Below are 24,387 nucleotides of genomic sequence, written 5' to 3' on the forward strand. Positions count from 1 at the left end.
GTTTAGCAGGCCCGTGAATAAGCACCTGGCCACGTGCCAGGAATTTTTTTGGCTATTTGGTGGCTTTTACATGTTTCACATGATGTCTGTTAAGTGTCATTTCCACTAGAGGACCTCCCACCCTCCCACACACTAGCAGGAGTATGGGATGGAGCCTGTGGGGCTGGGAGGGACTGACTCAGGGAAGCTGGCTCCTGCTGGCTGGGACAGTACGCCTGCGTCTTCTTATGTTCCAGGGTGTTCACACCCAGCAGACAGACAAACGTGGTTTCTGTCTTTAAAGCTGTCCACGTTGAAGAGCTGTGAATGGAAACCAAACATTGTATCAAAAGGGACATGTTGGGGGCTGGAGAGGTGGCTCAGAGGTTAAGAGCACTGACTGCTCTTCCAGAGGTCCTGAGTTCAATTCCCAGCAACAACATGGTAGCTCACAACCATCTATAATGTGATCTGATGCCCTCTTCTGACCTGTAGGTGTACATGCAGGTAGAGCACTGTATACATAATAATAAATAAATAACCCTTTTTTAAAAAGGGGGATATGTTGTTTTCTACTTGTCATTCTGCTGGGGCTTGTGTGTAACTAACTCCTCATGACAGGGCTGGGCAATCCAGAGCCTGCGCTGGGAGGCGAGAGCGCAGCAGGGGCCAACTTCACAGCTAACTGGCATGTGACAGTGGGCACTGCACCTAGTGTCCCTTCCCCTGACTGTCATCTTCTGGTTCCCCCGGGGTGGAAAGTATAAACTGATGTTAAAATCAGAAGGGATCAGGGCTGGGAAGACAGCTTGTGGCCCAAGCACAAGACCACAGTTCAAGGCTTACTGGCCAGCCAGTCTAGCCTAATTTGTGTGCTCCAGGCCAAAAGGATACCATGCCTTCAGTTGTGTAACAAGTTGGACCATTGCTTCCTGAGGAACAGCGTCCTGGAGGCTGACTGACATCTGCTCGCCTTCTACATGTGACGCATGTGAACCACAGGCACTCATAACTACGTGAGAAAGAACCATTAGGACCAGGAGAAAAGAGGTGGTATGTGCAAGGCGGGAGCTTAAAGACCTAGTGTGGCTGGGCGGTGGTGGTTGGGCACGCCTTTAATCCCAGCACTCAGGAGGCAGAGACAGGAGGATCTCCCCGTTTCAGATCAGCCTCGTCTACAGAGTGAATTCCAGGACAGCCAGATCTACACAGAGAAATCCTGTCTCGAAAACCAAAAGCAAAACAAATCGCCTAGTGTAAAGGTGTTCAGGGTCCTTCTGCTAGCCTGCGGTTTGATGCGGTGTCTGCAACCACACAGAAACACAGTTCACTCCTGCGTTTGTGTGTGTGACTCCCCTGGAAAAGCTGGCTAGAAAAGAAACAGTAAAACTCAGAGAAGCAATTGGTCAACGCATGAGGGGGAAAAAAAAACTCTCAATAACCTACAATTAGGACAGACAGGAGGACCTGACGTGTCTAGGTCTCCCTGACTGGCTGGATGCGTCCCTGCTTTGGTTTCCAAGGCAGAGTAGGCTCTGTAGGGCAAGACCCAGGCAACCGCTGGGTCCAGCTGGTGACCAGAGGTTAAGCTAATATGTTTGTAGCCAGTCACGGAGAGCGGGGCGCCAACAGCCCAGCTCAGAGGACTCCAAATATATGTCTTGAAACAATTCTACTCTCCACTACCTCGCCACCCGCCTAGAAGCCTAAAAGCAGAAGAAGTGAATTGGGCAAGCCAGTCTGCTGAAATCTGAATTACCCATGGCCTGGCAGAGCCCTTGGACCTACTCTAGGAGTAAGGGGGATGGGTGGAGGCTTTTTGGGCCTGGGGAGGTGGTGGGGTTGTCACGTAGGGCAGGGCAGGGCCTGGGCTGCGTTCCAGGGAGGGTGAGTCACACAGAGGAGGGTCGGAAGAAGCCGGGGAGGGAGGGGAGGCGGGGCGACCTCGCGCAGGGAGGATGGGGCGGGTATAAAAGCCCCACCCAGCCCAGCCGGGCTGCTCGGCTTCTAGGGAGGCTCTCAGCGCTAGGTGCCCAGCCCAGGTAAGCGGGGCGCGGCCCGACCGCCCGCTATGGCCTCGGGGTTGCGGAGCTGAACCCGGAGCGGGCAGGCTCCGGCGATGGGGACCCCGGGAGGCATAGAGAGAAGGTTCTGCAGCAGAGTTGCAAAGTGTCCCGCGCGGGGTCGTGACCGGGCTCTTTGCGTGCCACTCTCCTGGGGGTTCAGGGCAGAAGTGTGTAGTGGAATTGTGCTTCCCCTCGAAGTCTCCTGGGAAGCGGGGAGACCCTCTGTGTGTGTGCAGGCGTGGGGTGGCGGGGAGCCGAGGGGCGCAGCATTCCAGACGCGCTAGGTGCTAACGGAGGAGGAGGGGACTGGGTGTGGCTGCTGGCCCAGCAGTGGGAAGTCTGGACTTTTTGCCTTCGCCTTCCGCACTGCGATCTCTCACTCCGGACCATAATTCCTGCAATTTCAGGTGAATTTCCTTGCAACTGACAGATGTGCACTTGTGAAGTCGGAGCAGGGTACATGGGGGAGGCTCCTGGGGCACCAGAACCTCATGTCTTGAGTAGCCAGTGTCCTTCTTTGCCCATAAAACAATCTTAGCTCAGTCTTTGTCATGAACTCTAGATTGTCTGATAGGACAGCGACCTTAGACTTCATTCCTTATGGGGAGTTTGCCACTGGATAGAACGTGTGCAGAAAGAAGTGTGCCGTTGTCCCCCCTCCCCCCCACCCCGCCCCTCCCACTCCCCAGTGGTTGTAGGGGAAGTTACCTTGACTGCGCAGATGCCACCATGAGTCAGTTGATAGGGCCTAGGGAAAAGGGCGTGGCTCCTGGGCAGCAGGTTCCAATGCTGACATGGAGGGCTGTGGTTCCAAAAGTTTATCTATGAAGGTGGTTTTTGAACTCTTGTTCTTAGCGCCACTCTCACTGAGTTTATTGAAGGTTTCTGAAAACAAGTTCATTCAAAAACAGATAAGTAAAGCACACTGAAAAAAACAGTGTCATACAAATGTTTAAAAAAAAACTGTTACTTGAGACATAGAGGTAATCTCAGGAGCCAGAGGCAGCAAGATCTTGAGTTTGAATCCAGCCTGAGCTACAAAGTGAGTCCCTGTCTCAAAACAAACAAACAAAGCAAGAGCTGATGATCTAGATCATTGGTAGTGTACCCTAGTAGGGCAAGCTTCATTTCCAGAACCAGAAGGAATTATTCATTTGTGTAGTAGTTTGCCATATTCAACTCCAGCGCTTAACAACAACCATAAACTCTTGGAATCCAGTCTTCAGCCTGTGGCACAAAGGGTGTCATTAAGTGAGTCTGCAACTTGGCTAGGAAGCCACTCCCTTGCCCCAACCCTACAACGCTTTGGTCTTTGGAATCCCAGGCTAGCACTGGGTGAAAAATGCCTCGCACTGTATTTGAGTGCTGCCTAATGGCCAGGGAACAGTATGCAAAGTCGGAGGGGGAGGGGGCACTCTGTGGGTAGGAAGAAGAAATCCCGACTGGGGTCCAGGTTTTGCCTCTTTGTTTTAAAGGCGGTCTTGATTAAATCATGTCAGCTGGAAACCGTGTCTTTGTGCCTTCTCCTCTTTCTTTTCCCAGCTTTCCTTCTGCCTCCTTGCAGCCTGTGTCCCTTGCCGTGTTTCTGATGGCTTTGGGGACCTGCAGTCCCTCTCCACACCCACTTCCTCCTCACTTCAGAGCGTGCTACACCCAGCCAGTCTGTGGCTCTGAGTCAGGGAACTGGGAGACCAGGACAGGGCCCTGTCCTCGTCCGCTGGTGTTTCTGCAGACGTGCCCATGGCCTCTACTCCACAGAGGAGGGGAGACCTCCCAGGTGCATCTCTCTGGTGAGGGTTTCCTGTTTGTGGGGTATAGGTTCATGAAGTTTTGCCAAGTAGCCAGACAGCACTTGAGGCTTTGACTGAGAGCTCGGGCTTGAACTGACGCTTTGATGGTTCACATCCTGTGTCTTTGAGCTATTAAAGTACTCTATTGATTGGCATTAGGCAGGCAGTCTTGGTCACTGGCTTCCTGGCTAATTTCTGATTTAAGTAGGTTTCCTGGCAAGGCAGGCACTCTTCTAAATTACTATTGATTTTTGAGGACTGTGGTTTCTCCCTGCACCTTTGAGCCTGGATTAATGTGTGTGAGCGTTCATGGGGACTTTTGTTCTAATTCTTGGCTTGTGCAGGGATCTGTTTCATTGGGGGAAAGGTGCATGTGTTACAAAGGAAATCCAGGCACTGGGGGCTGTGTTAAGCATGCATTTGTTTTGTAAACTGTCTTTTAGGTATCCATGGTGTCCTAATCAGAGTTATGGTGCTGAGACTCCAACAGTGGACTAGACACACATATGAATGCACACAACAGGCCCACACTCACACTAGCACACTAACACAGACCTTGCTTTCTAGATTTTTAGTCTATTGAGGAAAGAAAAAAAAGAAAAGAAAGAAAAGAAAAGTGAATTAATTCTACAGATAGCAATTTGATTTGACATTTTTATGTTTTCCCAAATGAATATTCACTCCCAAACCCAGCTGGGCCTTTTCCCCCCCGGCTTCTACCCAGCTGTCTCATAGAACTGGACATGGGCTGAGTTATCCCAAAGAAGTGTACAGAGTCCCTGGATTTAACTGGCTTTTAGAGCAACTGTGAGACTTGGGTTAAAGTTGCTGTTCTCTTTTTCTGCACCTAGGAACAATTCTGCTCTTTGCTTCCCTAGGCCACACCCTCCTCTAGCTGTGGGCCTCAAGAGGAAATTCCAGGCCTTAGCAGAAAAATCTCTCCACCCATTGAGTCTGGACGGGGTTTTCTCTTATTGCCAGAGCCAGTGCCTGCCCATGTGGTTGAGGGGGCCTGTGATTCTGGTCTCCATGTGTTTCCATTAGAGGGCCACACGGAGGGTGACAAGTGCTCTGAGCTCAGATCTTCTTAGGGCACCGGTCTGCAGCACCCAAGTGGTCAGAGTTCTAATCCCAGACTTTGTGTGGACACTCTGACTGCACCCAGTGGCTGTGGCATAAAACCATTTGTCTGTGTCCTTTGTCTCCTGGCCACACCCGAAGGACACTCACAGCTCAGAGGAGTCATAAGGCCACGTGGATCCTCTGCCTCCTTTCCTCTCTGCCTCCCTTCCTCTGCCTCCCTCTTTGCCCTCTGGCTCTCCTATGGCTTGTTCCTCTGGCTGCTGTGGTTCCCATGCTGTCCTGAGGCGGAGCTAGGGCTGGTGGTCACATCCAGATAATGTGGAGATGGGGCTGGGTACCAGCTGTTTGTCACAAACGGGAAGAGGCAACCCTAAGATGAGCTGCCAGGCTGTAGGATGCTGATCAGAGGCTGGGGATGGGCACTCCCAGGCCCGAGTGGGTGGAACTGGGCCTGGATTTTATACACGCAGTCCTAGGTAGAGAAAGGAAATCGAGAAAGAGGACTTTTGGAAAAGAACCAAGCAGGACTTGAAACAGAAAGACCTGTGAACCATTCCAGATTGCCACTGACCCACCTGCTCTACGCCAGGAGTCAGGAGTGAAGTAGAAGCCGCAGGCCCCATGGCTAGATGGCATGGAAGATGGCCTCTACACACTCAATGCTGGTGTGCACAAGGAAAGGCAGGTCCGGGCAAGGTGACATCTGTTGTGATTCTCTGTGGCTTAAAGCCTCACTGAGATTTCCATTGGTCAAGACAGAGCACTCCTGGTAGAGGGGCAGATAGTATTGAGCATGCCAAAAGGAGAGCTAGTGGTCTAGCCTGGGCATGTACATGTGTGCATTTGTACACCAGTGCAAAGATGGTATTGAAGAACTAATAGCGTGTCACGGTGAGAGTGGGTAGAGTATTTGCCTAAGATCTACCTTGGCTATGTAAGGAGTTTGAGGCCAGCCTGTGCTACAGGAGAGACCTTGTCTAAAGACAGAGAACGGCAGGAGCGCGGTTGGGGTGGGGTTGGGGTGGGGTAGGGGAGAGAAGAAACCACAAACCTAAAGACAGGGAGGTAGGTTCAGCGTGCGGTGGGTTATCTTGCACTTGGGCTTGTCTCTGGCAGCCGAGCCCTGGTGGGAGAAGCCTAGTGTGTGAGCCATAAGACACTGAGGTTGAATTATAGACGTTCAGGCTGCCTTTCCCAACCCTGAACGTGTCCCACGCCAAATGACATCATTCTTCCTCGCTGACCTCTTTCCACCCACTCCAACTCTATTAGCAGGGGCTGCCGAGGCAAGAGTGGCAGTACTCGTAGCTAGCAAACAAATATTGATTCAGACCGGACAGCAGGAGAGACAGCGAGTGCCCGAGGGGCCTCTTGCTGAGTCTGATCAAGGCCCTGGGCAGAATTCCAGGAATCCTGGGGCTTGACTTGGCCCTGTGACTCAAGCATTAATCAGAACCATAAAGCTAAGGGGGAAAGTATGTGCCTTCCAGAAGGCTCTGTCGGGGCGGAGGGTGGGGTACAGTGGGAACTCCCTCACCCTCACCCATCGTCCATGGTTTTTTTTGGGTTTAAAATCCCAGTGTGGTTTGCACACTGTGGTGTCCAGGCCCTACAGGAAGGGCTGTGGTGGGGAAACCCATTCCTCCACACTCCCACCCCCACCCAGCTCAACTTTAAAATCCTGGCTTGAGGCCAACCATGGTTGCTAGGCATCTGTTTTGGGGGTAACCCAACAACACTGCTGTGTCTTCAACTACTCTCCAAATGGGTGTGTCTCAGAAACTGTTGGTTGGAGTCTCTACAGGCCAGCCCTGTCTCAACAGGCTCTTGGTTTTTTGTGCACATTAATATCTGGGCTTTCTGGAACTAGAATGTTTAATTCAGTGAATTGTGGTTTTACTGTTTTCTTATGTTTCCAGCGTTGCCCGTGAGGTTCTCCCCCCACCCCAGACTTTTTGCAAATGTTTGTGTTTCGCTTTCCTTTTGCAAGAGAGAGGTTACAAACCAACTTCAGTTGTGCTTTTCTGTCATTGTTGTAACTACGGTTTTTGGAAAAAAAACAATAAAATGTAGTAAGATCTAGTTATTAGTTGTTTTTGTTGTTCTTGTTTTGTTTTGTTGTTTGTTTGTTTCTTTGTTTTTGATAAACCAAACACCAAAGTTATTTGTAAAACAGATTAAGTGTTACGTATAGATGACTGAGCGGCCTTGCAACACCTCTGCAGAGTCGCTCACTGCCGAGCTGTGTCCTGAGAGCCTTGTGGCAGCAGGCTGAGCCTTAGTGATTAATGTTTCAAGGCCACAGGAGACAGTCTGTTCCCTTCATTTAGGGAGGCGCTGAGGCAGTCCCTGTTTTCCCACCAGTGGGGGTGGGGGGACTTCAGATTGCTGGAGCGGGGTGTGGCTTCCAGAGTCTCCCAGGACTTGGCTGTTTTTTTTTTCTCAAACAGAAACACCTGCCTGAGAAAGAGCCCTTTTCACAGTGTGGCCAAGTGCAGCCAGGTCCCAGCCCGCCCTGGGAGGGAAGGCCCTGGCAGAGTTCTCATGGACAGATAGCTCACCAGATAGTTCCTTCTGGTATGCAGGTCGAAACTCGTTGGTCAGATGGGTGAGGTTGAGGTACTGGGAGGAGAGACACAGTTCTGGGGAGCAGACTGCCAGAAAGGGAGGGTGGATCTGCGTGCAGTTAAGGTACCCTGACTTTTACATTTTGGAGGAGCTAGGAGTTACTTCAAGGAGGATCCTCTCATGTGCAATGTGAACTTTTTTTTTTTTTAAAGACAGGGTCTCATGTAGCTCAGATTAGCCTCAAACTCAAAATGTAGCCAAGGATGACTTTCTCACCCTCCCACTTTCCACCCCCTAAGAGCTGAGATTGCAGGTGTGTACCTTCACACCCAGCTTGTTTGTTTGTTTGTTTGAGACAGGGTTTCTCTGTGTAGTCTTGGCTGTCCTGGACTCACTTTGTAAACCAAGCTGGCCTTGAACTCACAGCAATCCGCCTGCCTCTGCCTCCCGAGTGCTGGGATTACAGGCGTGTGCCACCATGCCTGGTTTAACACTTAGCTTTTTGGAGAGCTCTTTTTAATCTTGTGTTTTGGTTAATGGGTATTATTCGGCCTAACCACTTTGCCCCTTACATGTTCCACCATTTCTGTGACCGACTTAACTTTGCACCATTCATTCAGGTCCCTGGCTTTCAGGGTCACCATATGGACATGACTTCCTTGGTTTTCTGAGGTGGGCTGGGGCTGTATCCCTCCCCAATCCCTTCCTTACTCCCTCTTTCCCTGATGTGTTCCTCTGGCTAGTGACTCACCCCTCTCAGCTTACATATAGAGGCCTCACCATTAGGCCCTGCCCTGATCCTTGTAACATAATATCTCCATTGAAGAACTGTTGGGGTGAGGTCTAAGGGACAAAGGCGGGGCACTCAAAGGTCCTGGGTTATAGCCCTGCCCTGCTGCGGGCCAGGGCTAGTCTCTTAAGTGTCTCTCAGACAGGTGGTGTATTCCTAACTTTTCTGGTTACACCTGGGAGGGAGAGGGGCCTATTTCAGCTTACCGTTTTAAGTGGATACTGTCTGTAACAGCAGGGAAGGCAGGGCCGCAGGAGCTTGAGGAGGCAGCTGGTCACATCACATGCACAGTCAGGAAGCAGAGAGAACCATCCTCAGCACATTGTCTTTGTTTGTTTGTTTTTGTAGCCTGTGACAGAAACTCATAGCACAGTGCCATTCACATTTAAGATGGGTCTTCCCATTTTAATGACCCTAAACTAGGAAACACCCCACGGAAACATCCAGAGGTGTGTCTCCATGGTAACTCTACGCCCACCCCAGTCCTCAGCAAAGACCTTCCATTACGGGTGGGAAGCTGTGGTTCAGAACGCTTCATCTGTGGAGTGCAGGCTCGGCGCGTGTTTATTCTGAGTTTGCGTGCGACCTGACTGTCGGCACCTGGGTCTGTATACTCCACCAGCAGCACAAAGGCCTTTTCTGACCTTAGGAGTCGCAACACGCAGACCCAATCTCATTACTCACACTAGTGCTTTGGCAATTGTAGTGAGAGGCAAAGCCCACACTGTTGTTTTTTTCCCTAGCAACTGCTCAACCCTCTTCAGAGAAACTGCACAGCCAGGGGATGAGGTGAAGAAGCAAAGGCTGTATTTTATTTCTAAGCTAAAATAGGGTTGTCATTAAACTTGCATGAGATGGGAAATATTTATGGATATGAGCACTTAGATATTGCTTGTCAGTGCCTGTGACTTTGGGGTTATTATGATTTTTTTTTTTTTTTTGGTACAGAATAGTTGTGATATAAATGTGACTTACATTAAAAACTGCTCTTAACCTGCATGTTTGGAGGCTCGAGAGATGCCTCACTGCTATATGCAATGAGGACCAGACTTCAAAGCTCAGCACAAAGGCAGCAAGCCAGGTGTCCCAGCTCTGAAGTGGGCTGGGACAGGAGGATGCCTGGGCTGCTAGCCTCAGCTTACTCCAGACAATGTGGCTCCAGGTGCAGGGAGAGAGATGCTGCTTCAAAAGAAACAAAGTGGTAGAGGAGGACACCCTCACGATCACACAGACAGACAGACAGACAGACACACACACACACACACACACACACACACACACACACACATGTATACACACACGCATGCGCACGCGAGTCTGAGTCTGTTTGTCACCTAGTTTGCGGAATATATACTCTTCATTTGTGTTGGGGTCTGGTAGGGGGACACGAGGAAAAGTGAACTTCCAGCTTTGAGTCATGGGTAACTATGTGCTATTTCACTACTTCTCAAATGCAGGGCACTGAACCCTGAATGAATGAAGGGACTTGGTGTAGAAAGGCTGGAGAGAGCTGTGTGGGATGGGGTTCTTCTGACCCTATGGGGCGATGTCAAAGCCGTGGTGACTACTTTGAATGGTACAGTGTGTCATGAAATAAAGTGAGAGCCTGGTGTGGCAACATCCCTACATAGTGACATCTTGGCGCGCTCTCTCTCTCTTTCTCTCTCTCTCTCTAACTCTCTCATTTTTTGAGACAGGGTCTCTCTCTGTAGTGCTGTCCTGGAACTCACAGAGATCCGCCTGCCTCTGCCTCCCTAGTGCTAGTGCAAAAGGCGTGTGCCACCACTGCCCTGCTGGCTCTCCGTTTTGTATGATATGCACATGCATATGTGTGTGCATACATATGGAGGCCAGAGTTTGGCCTCAGTGTTTTCCTGGATCACGTTCCATTTACTGAGGCAGGGTCTCCTGAAGGAGGAGCTCTCCCAGTTAAGACTAGCGAGCTGTCTTACTCCAGAGATCTCCTGTCTTTGCCTCTGGTGCACTGGGATTACTGGTGGTGGGCTGTCGCTCCCACTTGGCTTTCAGGTGGGCCTTAGGGATCTGAACTCTGACCTTACAACTGTGTGGCCAACACTTTATCCCCTGAGCATCTCCCCAGTTCCCTGACAACACCCCGATTTGAGGGGGAAGGACAGGAGCCAGGGGGACAGTAAACCAGTTTGCTACAGAGAAAGCCCAGGCAAGGAACACTCTGGGAACTAGTCTTCTTTTGTAAGGGGTGGGGCGCATGTTGGGGGATAGAGGGGGGCATGGCTGAGTCCTGATGCTAATCTTTGAAGGCCGTGCTCGGCTGGGTTTAGAGGAAGCACTGGCCCTGATTTCTAACTATCTCACAAGATCAGATGGGGAGATTGAGTTGGTAGCAGCAGGGAGGACCAACTTGATGAAAGGAACAGATGATTATAAAAGCTGGCACAGAAAGCAAGAGTTGTGAGGCTTCCAAAAATCCCTCTTACTTGTCCTCTCAAGGCGCTGAGGCACTGTGGGAGAAGAATTAACGGGGAGGGAGGGTGTAAAGTGGCCCATCAGACTGTCTTTGATCTGCACAGTCCTTAGGGGAGGCCTCCCTGAGGGTAGTTGTCTGTAGAGTGGGAGGACAGCTCGGAAGAACAGCTCAGTAAGACCTGGCTGTGCTGTGCAGCTGAGAGAGCGCCTGGACAGCAGAGCCGGGGGAGGAGCCTCATCTATACATGGTGATGGGCATCCACACCGTGTCAGTGGACACAACTGTGCCACTTGGGCAGCCAGCTGGCGCTCCTCACTAGTTTTATTCTGCTTTGCATTTTAATTCCTTAGTTTGCAATCTTGCAAGGCAGATGCTAAGTGCTCTTATCTGCTCTGGAAACTCTCAGGCTAAGTGAATCTTGTGTGGGAGGGGGGGTGAGGCGGAGCCTCTGCCAGGTGTGGGCCCAGGTGGAATGTAGGGATGGTCCACCAAGGAAGATGGTGACTTGTCTGTGTTGGTTGTAGCAAAGGCTTTGGGGCTAAGACAGGACTGTGGCTTTCGGGAATCCATTTTGTCCAGCGCCAGCATGTGGAGTGCTTATTTCAGTTTATTCTATATAGATGTAGATTGTGAACTGCACGTGCAACCTTGAATTTGTAGCAATCACATTAAACAACGACAATGGCCAGTGGGAAGGCTTGTTGCAAGTAAAAGACGATTGCTACCAAGACTGAGGACCTGAGTTCAGTGCTTGCTTTGGGACCTTCATGATGGAAGGCTAGAACCTACCACAGTTGTCGTCTGACCGCCACATGTATGCCACGTCATCCACCTGTGCCCATACATAAGTTAGAGCATTAATAATGATGATGATGATGATGATGATAATAATAATAATAATAATAAAACAAGCTGCACATGGTGGCACACGCCTTTAATCCCACACTCGGGAGACAGAAGCAGGTGGATCGCTGTGAGTTCGAGGCCAACCTGGTCTACAAAGCGAGTCCAGGACAGTCAAGGCTACACAGAGAAACCCTGTCTCAAAAAACCAAAATAATAACAACAACAGGTGAAGGGGCTGGAGAGAGCTTATAGGTCTGAGGACCTGTATCTGGTTCCCAGCACCCATATCAGTGGCCTACAATCACTTTAACTTCAGTGCCGGGGGAATCCAACAACCTCTTCTGGCCTCTGTAGGCACCTGCACTCCACATGCATGCCATTGACAAGTGAACACACAGGTACACACACTCACACACACACACACACACACACACACACACACACACACACACACACACACACACACTGTGCTCTGCCTTTATCTTTTCCCTAACCTTAGCAACCATTCATAGTCTGTCTATCTTCACAGAACCGCCTCTTCCAGAATTCCCTGTAACTGGAATCAGCCATGTGCCAACCAGCTCCTGTCACTCAGTAATGTGCATTCAAAGTTCCTCTGTGTCTTCCAATGAGATTGAGAACTTCTTAGCATTGGGCAACATTCCATTTTTTGGATGCACTACAGTTTGCCAATAGCGCAAGAGTTTTTTTATGAGCACACGGCAGGAGAATAGGCAGTGAGGGAGTGGAGGTGACTCAAACATCTTTGATTAGCGTGTGTGTGTGTGTGTGTGTGTGTGTGTGTGTGTGAGAGAGAGAGAGAGAGAGAGAGAGAGAGAGAGAGAGAGAGAGAGAGAGAGAGAGAGATATGAGCATCTTACAAAAGGACATCTTGACCACAGATAAAGGCGGCTCTTCTCCGGCACCCTCCCCCGTCACACAGTCTAGCACTCACTTAGTTCAGAATATGGCAAGCGGCTGTGTCATCTACTGTCTTCAAAGCAGTTCTAAGAAAACATTTAGGCAAAGCACGCTCCTTGAACAGAAGCGAGAGCTTAATTCCCGCAAGTACCAAGGGCACTGCTGGTGCAGACACTGTTGGCGAGCTTTTGGGGAGGCGGCTGTGTTCTTCTTTGGGGTCATCATGCAGAATGACTTGTCTCTCGCTCTCTGTGGTGGGGGCTGGGCGTGTGGGGTTGCCAATGCTGAGAACTTCCTCCATTCATCAGTGAGGCAGCCCTGACTGAGAAAATGTATTCGACTGACGATGACAACATTGCAACTGCTCTGAACCTTAAACGCAAGGTCAGCCCTCAGTGAGATGTGCTCATAGCGGAAAGGCGGTCTGTTTACATTTCATAAACAGTTTAAAACCTCTTTGCGTGTGCACACATGCATATGCATATTTGTGTGCCTGGATGTACTTGTGTGTGGAGGCCAGACGTCACCCCCAGATGTTATTTCTCCTCGGGTGATATTCACCTTGCTTTTTGAGGCAAGAACTCTCATTGGCTTGAGCCTTGCTGATTAGCTTAGCCTGGCTGGCCACTGAGCTCCAGAGATCCACCCATCTCTCAGTGCTGGGAGACTTCCAGACTTTTTCATCCAGGTTCTGGGGATCGAACTAGGTTCTTGTTCGCATTAGGCAAGCACACTGTGGGTGAACCCATAGTCCCTAGCCCCTAGTAGCTTCTGAGTACCGGTCACTAGAGGAAATGGTTGTGCAGCTAATAGTTAAAGGTTCTGTTTGGGATCGGGCCAACATGGAACCGCTGCTGAGCCCAGTTCCTGCCTTTATTACCTTGTGGAGTCACTTGTGAGTGGCACACGAGCCATGGCACTTTTGATGTGTTTATCACTTTTGACAGAAGAAAACATTCTTTGCCTGAGCAAGTGGTGTTCGCCACAGGAAGCTTTTGGACTTTGCGTTCACGGACCAGAATTGCCAGGTCGCTGTTTAACCAGAGCAAGAGACAGACCAGCTTAGTAATCCATCCCCAACCTAAGGCATCCGTCTCTAAGCTTTAGTTTTCTCAGTGGTAAGACTGTGAATTGTCTGCTTGAAACAACATTTGCTTTAACCTCCTCCGACGCAGTGGTCTAAGAACACACTAAAGTGATGCACTGCCGTGCTCCAGGGGAAAGAAAGCTTTCATGTAAAGACTTTGTGTTTTTGCTTTTTTTTTTTCCAGCTTTTCTCCCCCAAAATGTCTACTGTCCACGAAATCTTGTGCAAGCTCAGCTTGGAGGGTGATGTAAGTACCTAATCTTCACTTTGTGTGATTTTGCAAATTGGACAGCTGTGTTATGATCTCCCTGTATACACAAAGGAAATGGGGCCGTAATTCAGTCATTATTAGGTGTCTCCCTCATGCCTGGGCTTCTCATAGCTTTAACTGTTCCTAGCGGTTTCATTTGAAATAAATGTCACGCTGCTAAAACCTTTTTTTTTTTTTTTTTTTTTTTTTTTTTTTTTTGGCATCGAATGAAACTTGGACAGCATCATAGAGAAGGAAGTGGCTGGAATTGTGTCTGTCAGACTTAGCTACACGAGTGGTAATCAGGCTCTGACGACATGCGGGCTTGAATGTCAAGCCTTGAAGGCTCCAACCATGTTAGAAAAACATTCTTGTGTCATTCAGGCTCCTTAGACTATCTGGGATAGTCTTCTACTTAATGCTCCATGGCGGCGGCGGCGTTGTCGTCGTCATTATTATTATTACTATTAACCCACTGACTCCACTTATGTGCGTGAGTCTGTGTCCCCCTTTACAATGGGTGACCTACCAATGGTCACATTCCCAAAGAGAAGTGACTCTCTCAAAGCAAACACCAACTGCAATAGCTGTGGGGTTTTATTTTGTTTTGTTTTCTGTTTTTCTCGCTGTTTTGTTTTTCAAGCCTTGTCCTGGACTTGATTTGTAGACCAGAATGGCCTTGAACTCACAGAGTTCCTCCTGACTCAGCTGGGATTACAGGCGTGCATCACCTCACCCAGCATTAGAAGCTTTTTTTCTTCTTCTTTTTTTTTTTTTTTTTTTAAGATTTATTTATTATATATACAGTATTCTGCCTGCAAGCCAGAGGAGGGCACCAGATCTCATCATAGATGGTTGTGAGCCACCATGTGGTTGCTGGAAATTGAACTCATGACCTTTGGAAGAGCAGACAGTGCTCTTAACCTCTGGGCCATCTCTCCAGCCCCCTAGAAGCTGTTTTTAATCTAGCACCTGGGAAATCTCTTTTCTCCAGAATAAGCCAGAATGTGTGTGTGTGTAATTTAATTTAATTTAATTTTCTTGTTTTTTTGTTTTTTTGAGGAAGGGTTTTTCTGTGTATACCCCTGGCTGTCTTGGACTTACTTTGTAGAACAGGCTGGCCTTGAACTCACAGAGGTCTGACTGCCTCCAACTCCCGAGTGCTAGGATTAAAGGCATGCACCACCATGCCCAGCCAGAATGTATATTTTTAAAAGAATAAAATTATGCAATTAATCATAGGGCTTTTTGTTGTTTTCTTTTTCTTTTCTTTGTCTATCAGGCAGCACAGAATTAAAAGTTGCCTTTTAGAGAGCCACTCAAAAGACAGGTGACAACTTGGGTCTTGTGTACAAGAACCTCTTTACTGTCGGTGGCACCTGCTCTCCTAGTGTGCAAATGAACGGGCCTGTTTGAACACAGACTGCGTGGAATATCTGAACCTTTTTGTTGTCCCCTCATTTAAACCTTTGCTCTTCTGGGAACTTGGCCTACTGTTGGGGCCTAGACAAGTCTTGCTGTTATGTAATTTGTTTCTCCAGTGGATTTTATCTAATGCCTTTGATAATGAGATTGTTCTTGGTATCAGGTTTCATCAGTGGTTCCTGTGTGTGTGTGTGTATATGTGTGTGTGTCTTGTCTGTGGGTGTATCTGTGACTGTGTCTTTTTGTGTGTGTGTGTGTGTGTGGCTATGTCTCTGTGTGTGTGTGCATGTGTCTGTGTCTATGTGTGTGTCTGTGTGGGGGTCTGTGTCTGTGAATGTGTCTGTGCCTGTGGCTGTGTGTGTGGCTGTGGCTGTGTGTGTGTCTGTGTCTGTGCCTGTGCGTGTGTCTGTGTGCCTGTGTCTGTGCCCGTGCCTATGTCTGTGTGTGTGTGTGAGACTGTGTGTGTGTGTGTGCCTGTGTGTGTGTGTGCCTGTGTCTGTGCCCATGCCTGTGTGTGTGTCTGTGTGTGTTTGTGTGTCTGTGTGTGTGTATGACTGTGTTTGTGGCTGTGGCTGTGGCCAGGGCCAGGTAGGTAGAGTCCATGCCTAGTGTGTATATAAGTACATACTTCGCTTGTGAGAAGCCATAAATTTCCATCTGCAGCTCTGCATAAACCAGGTGTGGTGGGGTACACACCTGCAATCTCAGCACTTGGGACAGAGAGGCAAGAGGAATAAAAGTTCTAAATCACCATTGGCTATATATTATTTGGGGCTAGCCTAGGCTACGCGAGAGAGCCTTTCACCCATCTCTCGAGGTCGCTCTACCCTGGTAGGCCATGTTTCCCTGTATGGAGAGATGAGGCTACACTAGCAAACTGGAAATGTCCCCTATTGCCCAAGGGAAGGAAAGATCATTGTTACCTAATAACTTGATTTTCAGACAAGCCCATTTTATAGATGTTCAGCGATCCATTTCTTTATGTTTCTAGAGCTACCACAGAGCCACCCCTGCCTTTCTCCCACTCACTGGTGTGACGACACTGTGTCACCTGATCAGTGTAGCCATGTGTGGTGTGGCCGCATGGCCAGCTGCTCGCCCTTGTCAATAAGTAACTGGTGGCTCGTTAAGAATGAGAACAGGATTTTCCTTCCATTCCGGCCCACATTTACCTGTAGCTACCAAGGACGAGTGCAGAAAACATTCCCAGCAAGCACTTTGCTGGAAATCCCCTTCAGCTGCACCACTCCACATCAATACCCCCAGAGCAGTCCCTTACCTGAGCCACTGGGTCCATCTCCAACCCCATAGGCCCATGCACCCCGGGAGAGCTGTGGATGGGGCCCACCACATAACTGGAACCTTACTTAAAACACCAGGAGATGTTATTTCTGTAACTCGATCACCTCATTTTTGAGCATCAACTGTCGGTGTTCTGGGTTACGCAGGAGCTGCTGCGGGATGGTGAATTTAGCCTTCTCAGCAGCAGGGGGATCAGCCTCTGAGGGGATGAACACCCAGCGTCCTAGAGGCTCTTCTTATTGTTACACAAAAAAGCACCTTTAGCAAGTCAGTTTCCTCATACAAAACTTTTTATCTGATCTAGAGGTTGTCTCAAAAGACCCATCACCTAAACCCTTCTCAGCCATATGAGACTTCCTGGTTTGCCAGGCAGGTCTGGAGACTAAATTATGCAAAGGCTCTGAGAATCCTTTAAAAGAACCACCCCATAAAATCTCAGATAACACCATTTCAAAGCTTAGGAGCCATCACTACAGATTCGTGCCAGATATATCAGTTCCACTAAAATTCTGCTACAGTGAACTTTGTACGTGGTAATGTCATGTCACAGGGTTGGCCATGCCTGCAAGTGGCAAGCTTAGGCAAGGGCAGACTATGATAACACGGGCAGGAGAGATGGCTCAGAGGTTAAGAGCCAAGGTCCTGAGTTCAATTCCCAGCAACCACATGATGGCTCACAACCATCTATAATAAGATCTGGTGTCCTCGTCTGGTGTACATGCAGGCAAAACACTGTGTATAAATAAATAAATCTTTAAAAAAATCCTTCGATAATGCATTTGTGTTCCAGACCTATAAACATGAGCCAGATTTACCGTTTGGCCCCATTTAGCATTGTGTCTGACCTGGAACTTAGAACTTGTCCTGAGGGACACTTGGGAGTGTGTATCCCAGTTGCTTCCATGTGTCACTTATCTACTAAGAAAGCCCGATGGTGTGGGTGCTGGGCTGGCTCAGGCAACCTGTGGGTGAGGGGACCACTGACCTCACCATGATCTACTCTGAGGCCATCACCACTATGTGACACCATCACTTGTATGTAGCAGGGAGGCTGTGATGGGCCATTGCTGCATGAAGAGCCACTGGACAGGGGATTCATCCGCGGTGGCCAGTCAGGACCACCCACTGATCAAAAGTCACAACTAACTCCTGCGCTTATGACCTGCCCTTCATTTTGGGACAGACTGTCCCCATAGGAATATTTCATAGGAGAGAGGATGCATGGAGAAGTAGGCGCGTTATCTTGAGGGGTGGACAGAGAGTCCCATCCATCAGCCTAGGAAAGCGGTGTGCGCCGACAGGCCTCCAAAAAGGAAGGGCTGTTTAAAAGAGAGAGAGAGGAGAATGGGCCAGGCAGAGCAGTAGGCAGGGACATTCGGGGATGACAGAGGACAGCACAGAGAAGGCAGAAGGGAGAGGAACAGGAACTTGCCACAGTAAAAAGGATGTGGCACCCACCTCGGTGCCACAAAGGTAGTCCCAGCACAGTGCTGGAGGAAGTCCCCTCCCTGGCGCAGCTCAAAAAGGCACTGAGATGAGCCTTGCCCATTAGCTTGTTGGCTTTATTTTGGGGGCCAGGGTCTCATGTATCCCTGGCTAGCCTGAAACTCTCTGTGTAGCTGAGAATAGCTTTGAATTTCTGGTTTTCCCCCCTCCACCTCCCCAGTGCTAGAATAACCATTCCCTCCGCTCATACACTGCTGGGGATCAAACTCGGGGCATCGTGCATGTGGGGTACACACTCTACCAACTGACCCACACCCCCAGCTCCGCGCTGGCTGTTTAAAGAGTTGGAACCTGGGCAGCACGGGCCTGTAGTAAGCACTTGCCAAAGTGCAGCCATCTTTTGGGGATTTCCACGGTTTGAACTTAGTTCCAAATTCTTGTGTAGACCAGTTTCTTTCTCTTTAGAAACGTGAATATATGCTGGTGTCAGATCCCCAGCTCAGCGCCCCCTGGTTTGAAGCTCTCACCGTGCACAGAATGAGGCAGAGTAGAAGAGCAGTGTGTTCTAAGCCACTGGGGCCTCTGGAGAGCAACTCTTGTGGAAACAAGTGAAAAGTTTTCTCTTTCTTTTTTAAAATACAGTCTCAAGTAGCCCAAGCTAAGCCTCAAACTCACAATGTAGATGAGGATGACTTTGAACTTCTGATCTTCCTGCCTCTACCTCCAGAGTGTTAGGTCTACCAAGCCCAGTGTATGTGGTTTTGGGAGAAGGAAGTCAGGGCTCAGTCTAAGCTGTGCAAGCACTCCACCTACTGAGCTGCATATCCACTGTCAGAATTAACCTGCACCCACACATACACACACACATACACATGCACACACACATACACACGTATACACACACACATACATACACACACATACATACACACACACATACATACACACACATACATACACACACACACATACATACACCCACATACACACACACACATACATACACACACACACACACACACACACACAACTGGCATGTGACGGCTGGTTGGCAGTGGCTGGACTCTCTAAGAGGAACGGGAGTACAGAGTCTGGTTTTGGACGCCTTGTTCTGTCAGCGAGGATTTGCGATGTGTTATTTGGTTGTGTTTGTCTTCCTGTCTCAGCACTCCACACCCCCAAGTGCTTATGGGTCCGTCAAGCCCTACACCAACTTTGATGCTGAGAGAGACGCCCTGAACATCGAGACGGCTGTCAAGACCAAAGGTAGGCCGTGCGCCTGTCACCTTCCAGTCGGGGTGGCCTCAAACTCGTGCCGTAGCCGAGTCACAGCCACCCGTGATTTCAGCTCCAGAGTACACAGGATGTCCTCTTCAGGCGACACACACACACACACACACACACACACACACACGATCCACTCTCCTAAAGAAATTCCTCTTTCACCGTTGGGCATGCCTAGGTTCTTGTGGTTTCTCCACATGCCTTTGCAGAAAACCCATCTGGAAGTTAATGGTTAACTCATCTGACAAGGATGGCGTCTCTTACAAGCTTAGCACAAAGGGCGCATTTTATCCCTGCGTGAGAAAGCGCTTGGCCCGCTGGAATGTAAAGACTGCACAGATAAATTCTGGCCACAGCTGAAACTCACATGTTAATAAAAACACTTCCAGGCCTGTCCCAGAGTCAGCAGGAAAACACTGTAGTTCCCAAGCAAAGAAAGGCCTGAGGGCTGAGACGTGGGCTCCCACATCCCTCTGTGGGCAGGAGTGGCTGATGTCACCACTGCCATCATCATCTTGGTCATCTTCACTAAAATGTGTGAAGGGCTCATCATGGGCGGATATCGCATTGAGCTGTTTGGAGCCTCCCCGCCCTGCTGTCTTTCAGGTTGATTTTAGACATCACGTTGTGCCATTCCCAACTTACATATGACAGAGCTGAGGGTTAGGTGACATGCCTCATGCCCCCTGGCCTTGGTTCATACTTGGATTTGAACACAGTTCTGCCCATCCCCAGCCTGTGTCACAGCACCCAGCTGTTAGGAGTAGATTAGGTCATTTCCAGGCATGAAAACCAGTGCGCAGTCTGATCCTGTTGCCATCGGATACGCACCACAGTTGCGGTCCAGCATCAGCACCTGTTTCTTTTTCCTTTTATCCAGACCCCAGCACTAGTGCTCAGTGTTTCTACAGGGACTACCCTATGGTTTACTTTTCGTGTCTAGTCATTTTAGTGAGAGTTTTCTTAAGTCTGTTGCTCTTTACAATAAAAGATTTAGCATGTATTACTTTAAGTGTATTTTGTGGATGTTTATTTATCAACATTGACAATCTAATGTGCTCATTTTAACATTCATTCACCTCAAACTTGTCAGTTATTCAGAACACGACAGCAAAATAGAATATGTTATATGTTATTATGACAGTCACAGCGTTTTTACTCATAATGGGAAAAAATCAAAGGCACTGGTGACTGAATTATGAAATTATGAATTATTGATTCTTGTGCTTTCAGTAGATTCCGTTTCTGTGTTTTCCAAGTTTTCCATGATGGCTCTACATTTCCTTTCTAGGAAGGAAGAACAAGTTCATTAAAGACATGCCCCTGATATTTTCAATAAGCAGCAAAGTTAGGTAGCGAGCAGACAGGAATCCTGAGTGGTTAAGACACTCCTGAGTTCCTTCCCGCAGATCTTTTTTCAGAAGGTGGTTTTCTCTTGACAGTGAAGCAAACAGGGCAAACCTTGAGTGTCTGTAGGAAAGCAAGGGCTGAAAGAGGCCGCCCTGCTCCCTGGTGACCACGCCTCTGACTCAACGGAGGTGAGCTGGGCTCTTGAAGGCCAGGAGCAAGGAGAGGAGGATGGGGAGCCCACTGCCTGGGACAGAATAATTGCTGTTAAACCCGAGGCCCCAGGCGTGGGCGGAAGCTTGGCATGAGGACAGTTACCAAGAGGGGCAGAGCTGGCTCTCCCCGGTAACCCCTCTCCGACCCTTCTTCCAGCACCTATGTGTGCACACCTTCGGGCATATTTTAAAATGGGGCGTCCCTGCTGTTTCTGTTATAATCTCTCTTTCTGGCGTCATCTCCTATCCCCATCAGCTGGATTACAGCTGTGTAGAGATGACCACCTCCCTGTCTCCTGTGTCCCCATTTCACGCCTCTCTCATCACACAATTATGCTCAGTAACCTCTAGATCCGTCTCTTCTTGTGTGATTTTATTTCTTAACCTTTAAAAAAAAAATGCCCAGGACCATGAGACTGTGTGAGGAGGTGAAAACCCACATAGTATTCAGAAGAGGCACAGGGGAGGTGGGCGGGTCAGAGCACAGAGGGAGTGCAGATGCATTATGGGACTGGCAGCGAAAGTTTATTACCAAGTCTGGGTGTTGCCCAGAAGAGCAAATAGTCCCCATGAGCTTTGATCCACTTTCACCGGCTGAATTTAGCTCACTCTCACGAGCCAGCTTTTTCTCTAGTTGGAGGGCTGTGCAATATGTCTACTTGCGTTGCCCAGGCCCATGTATGGTTGCTGTGTGTTTACTCTCTGGCCTGAGGTAGACCGTGCAATACCTTACGTCAATTCATGTCTAGTTAGGAGCTGAGCTACGCCATGCAAAAGTAGTAATATTGCTTAATTAACAAGAGGTTTCTGAGACTTGATCCGTAGGAGTCTCTTGGTCTAGATTGGCCTTGGGTTAAATATATACTGTGGAGTGTTCAACACAGCTGGGGATGGTTTACCATATGGGCCCAAATAACTAGAAAGGAAAGTCAGCTAAATTAGAAAAGGATGAATCTCAACTCCATGAAATAGATGGTAATTAGCAGCAGCACAGCCCTGGAGTTAGCGCTGGTGCCAACTCGGCGTCTGCAGAGGGGAGGGACGGGGGTTGCAATATTATCACCAGTTTTGATGTGAGCAGTATTTGTGTTCTCCGGAAGGAGGAGGGCCCCCCTCCTTGTGAGCACCGCCCCTCAAGCAAGGCCCAACTATAGAAGTGAGTTTCTGCACTTCTTTTCTCTTAAGTTTGAAAATAGACCCACCTAAGATTCCTAGCAAGGCCGGAAGGCCACCCTCCCACACACTGGAGAGTGAGCCAGGACAGGGCATTTTGGTTTCAACTTGCACCCCTGGAGGTGGGTACAAGCAGCTGGGGTGCAGCGTATTCTCCTGAGAGTGCCAGGAGAGCAGAACATCTTACTTGTAAGCTTGGGATGGTGAGGGGAAAAAAAAAAACCTGCTGCTGCAGGGCGCACCCCAAGAGGAAGGCCTTTGCCTTTGTAACTCAATGGCTCAGATCCACCTCATCCTGCTGGAAGGGAACCTGTCCACTCTTTCTTTTGTAGAGGCCTCTCTCTTGGGGTTCAGGGTCACTGCCAGACCAGCCCTCATCTTCAGCTGTTCTCCAGGGGCAGACCAGTCCCCTTTGGAGTCACAGCTGCCTTAAGTCCTGAGCACAGCTTTTCTCTCTAAGGGCGTTGTCTGTCCCACTGTGTTGGTACCGGGTGGCTGTAAAACACGGGAGCCGAGTCCCCGGGGCCCTCTCGTTGCTGGCATCAGCCTTCACTGGCTGCCTCTCAGCCCTTTCTTCTTTGTAAGAGCTGCCCTTCTTTCCGATGAGGAGATCCAAATACCAGTTTCACCCAGGAATGGCAGAAGAAACCAGATTCATATCTGTGTGAGTGAGGGGTGAGCCTGCTGCTTTCTGTGGCAGCTGTTCAGTTTTCCCTTCAGCGATCCTCGAGGCAGCTGGAGCAGCAGGGCGTGAAAGGTGCCCCCATTTCACACGTGTTACTCCGTTTATGATTCGTGCCACTTCTTTGTATTTTTCTGCTGGCACTGCATGGAATTTTAGAAACATACCAAGAATGTTCTCTAACAATTAGAATTTTTTTTGGTTTTTATTCTAAGTTAGGGTCTTTTATATTGTAGAACTTGCTATGCAGCCAAGGGTGACATTAAATTTCTAACCTTCCGGCTTCCAGCTCCCAAGTGCTAGGATGTTCCAGGTGGGCACCATGACACCCAGCGGTGTGGTGCGAGGTTCCAAACTCGGGGCTTCGTACATGCTAGGCAAGCATTCTATCCACGGAGCGCTGTCTCCAGCCCTGGGCTCCATGTTGATAGCACAGTAGACCAGGCCTTAGGTCCTTTCTAAGAAACTCAGCTGAGGAGACATCAGAAGAGATTGGGGATAGAAGTGTGGTCTTTGAGCTAAAACGCCTGGGAGACATCAGAAGAGATTGGGGATAGAAGTGTGGTCTTTGAGCTAAAACGCCTGCTTTGGGTTCTTAGCTCCTCGAGGCTGTCCTTGAACTGGACCCATGTCCCTTAGCTATGCCCCACCTGTCAGAGGTCTCCTGCTCCTCAGCCCTACCCTGTGTGTACAGGCTTACTCCCAGCTCTCAGGGAGCTTCCATATTTTACCTTGAAACTGCTCGGTGGATCTGGGCGTGATGGCACATGCCTGTAATCCCAGCACTAGGGAGGCAGAGGTGGGCGGAAAGCTGTGAGTTCGAAGACTGCAAAGGGAGTCCAGGACAGCCAAGGCTACACACACACACACACACACACACACACACACACAGAGAGACACAGACACAGACGCAGACAAACAGACAGACAGATAGACAGCCACACACACACACACACACATACACACACACACACAACCCTGCACAGACAACAAACATGGCCGTGTCTTCTCTCTGCCCTGTGTTTTCATAGGCCAATCATTGAATCCAGGCAGGGGCTGGGCCTGCTGCAGAGAAGCCAAGGGAAGGGTTTGCCTCGTATCAATGGTTCAGTCTTTGTGTTCTAGCAAAATAAACCTTAACAATGGTCCTTGTTTTATATATGTGAAAGCCAGGCATGGGAAAGCATCATGTCCGAAGGTCATACAGGCCTGAGTCCCAGGTACTTTCCAGAATATCGCCTCTGCCGCTGCTGCAGGCACCGCCTATGCAGAGGCCCCCTGTATTAGCCACTTTTCTCATCCCTGGGTCAAAACATCCAACGAAAGCAATGTGAAGGACAGAGGCTTTATTTTGGCTCACAGCTGGAGAGTATAGCACAGCATAGTGAGGAAGGCATGGCAGCAGGAGCCTAAGGCAGCCAGTCACACCGCGTCCACAGAGCGATGAATGGCGCGCAGCTCTCGTTCTCCGTTTCCTACAGTCCAGGACCCCAGCCTACAGGATGCTGCTGCCCACAGTGGCAGTGGGTCTTCCTACATTCGTCAGCCTTCTCCCGGCAATCCCTCACAGTCGTGCCTAGAGGTTTGTCTCCCAGGCGACTTCAGATCCTGTGAAGTTGGTAATCTTAACTATCAGGGTGCCCCTGGGTCCCTGGCCCAGCCCGCTTCAGACCCCTATTGTAAA

General features: G+C 49.4%; 1 protein-coding gene across 1 annotated transcript in view; it reads left to right on the forward strand.

Annotated features, from left to right (window-relative positions):
- Positions 1 to 1,918: 1,918 nt before the first annotated feature.
- Positions 1,919 to 24,387, forward strand: part of Anxa2 (annexin A2) — a 43,343-nt gene continuing 20,874 nt past the window's right edge. The window contains exons 1-3 of the mRNA XM_051156739.1: positions 1,919 to 2,021; positions 13,764 to 13,826; positions 19,169 to 19,268. Coding sequence (XP_051012696.1) covers positions 13,779 to 13,826; positions 19,169 to 19,268 — 148 coding nt within the window. The 5' untranslated portion in view covers positions 1,919 to 2,021; positions 13,764 to 13,778. The remainder of the gene's footprint in view (positions 2,022 to 13,763; positions 13,827 to 19,168; positions 19,269 to 24,387) is intronic.

The sequence above is a fragment of the Acomys russatus genome, chromosome 14 (assembly GCF_903995435.1).
Source record: "Acomys russatus chromosome 14, mAcoRus1.1, whole genome shotgun sequence".
NCBI classification, from domain to species: domain Eukaryota; kingdom Metazoa; phylum Chordata; class Mammalia; order Rodentia; family Muridae; genus Acomys; species Acomys russatus.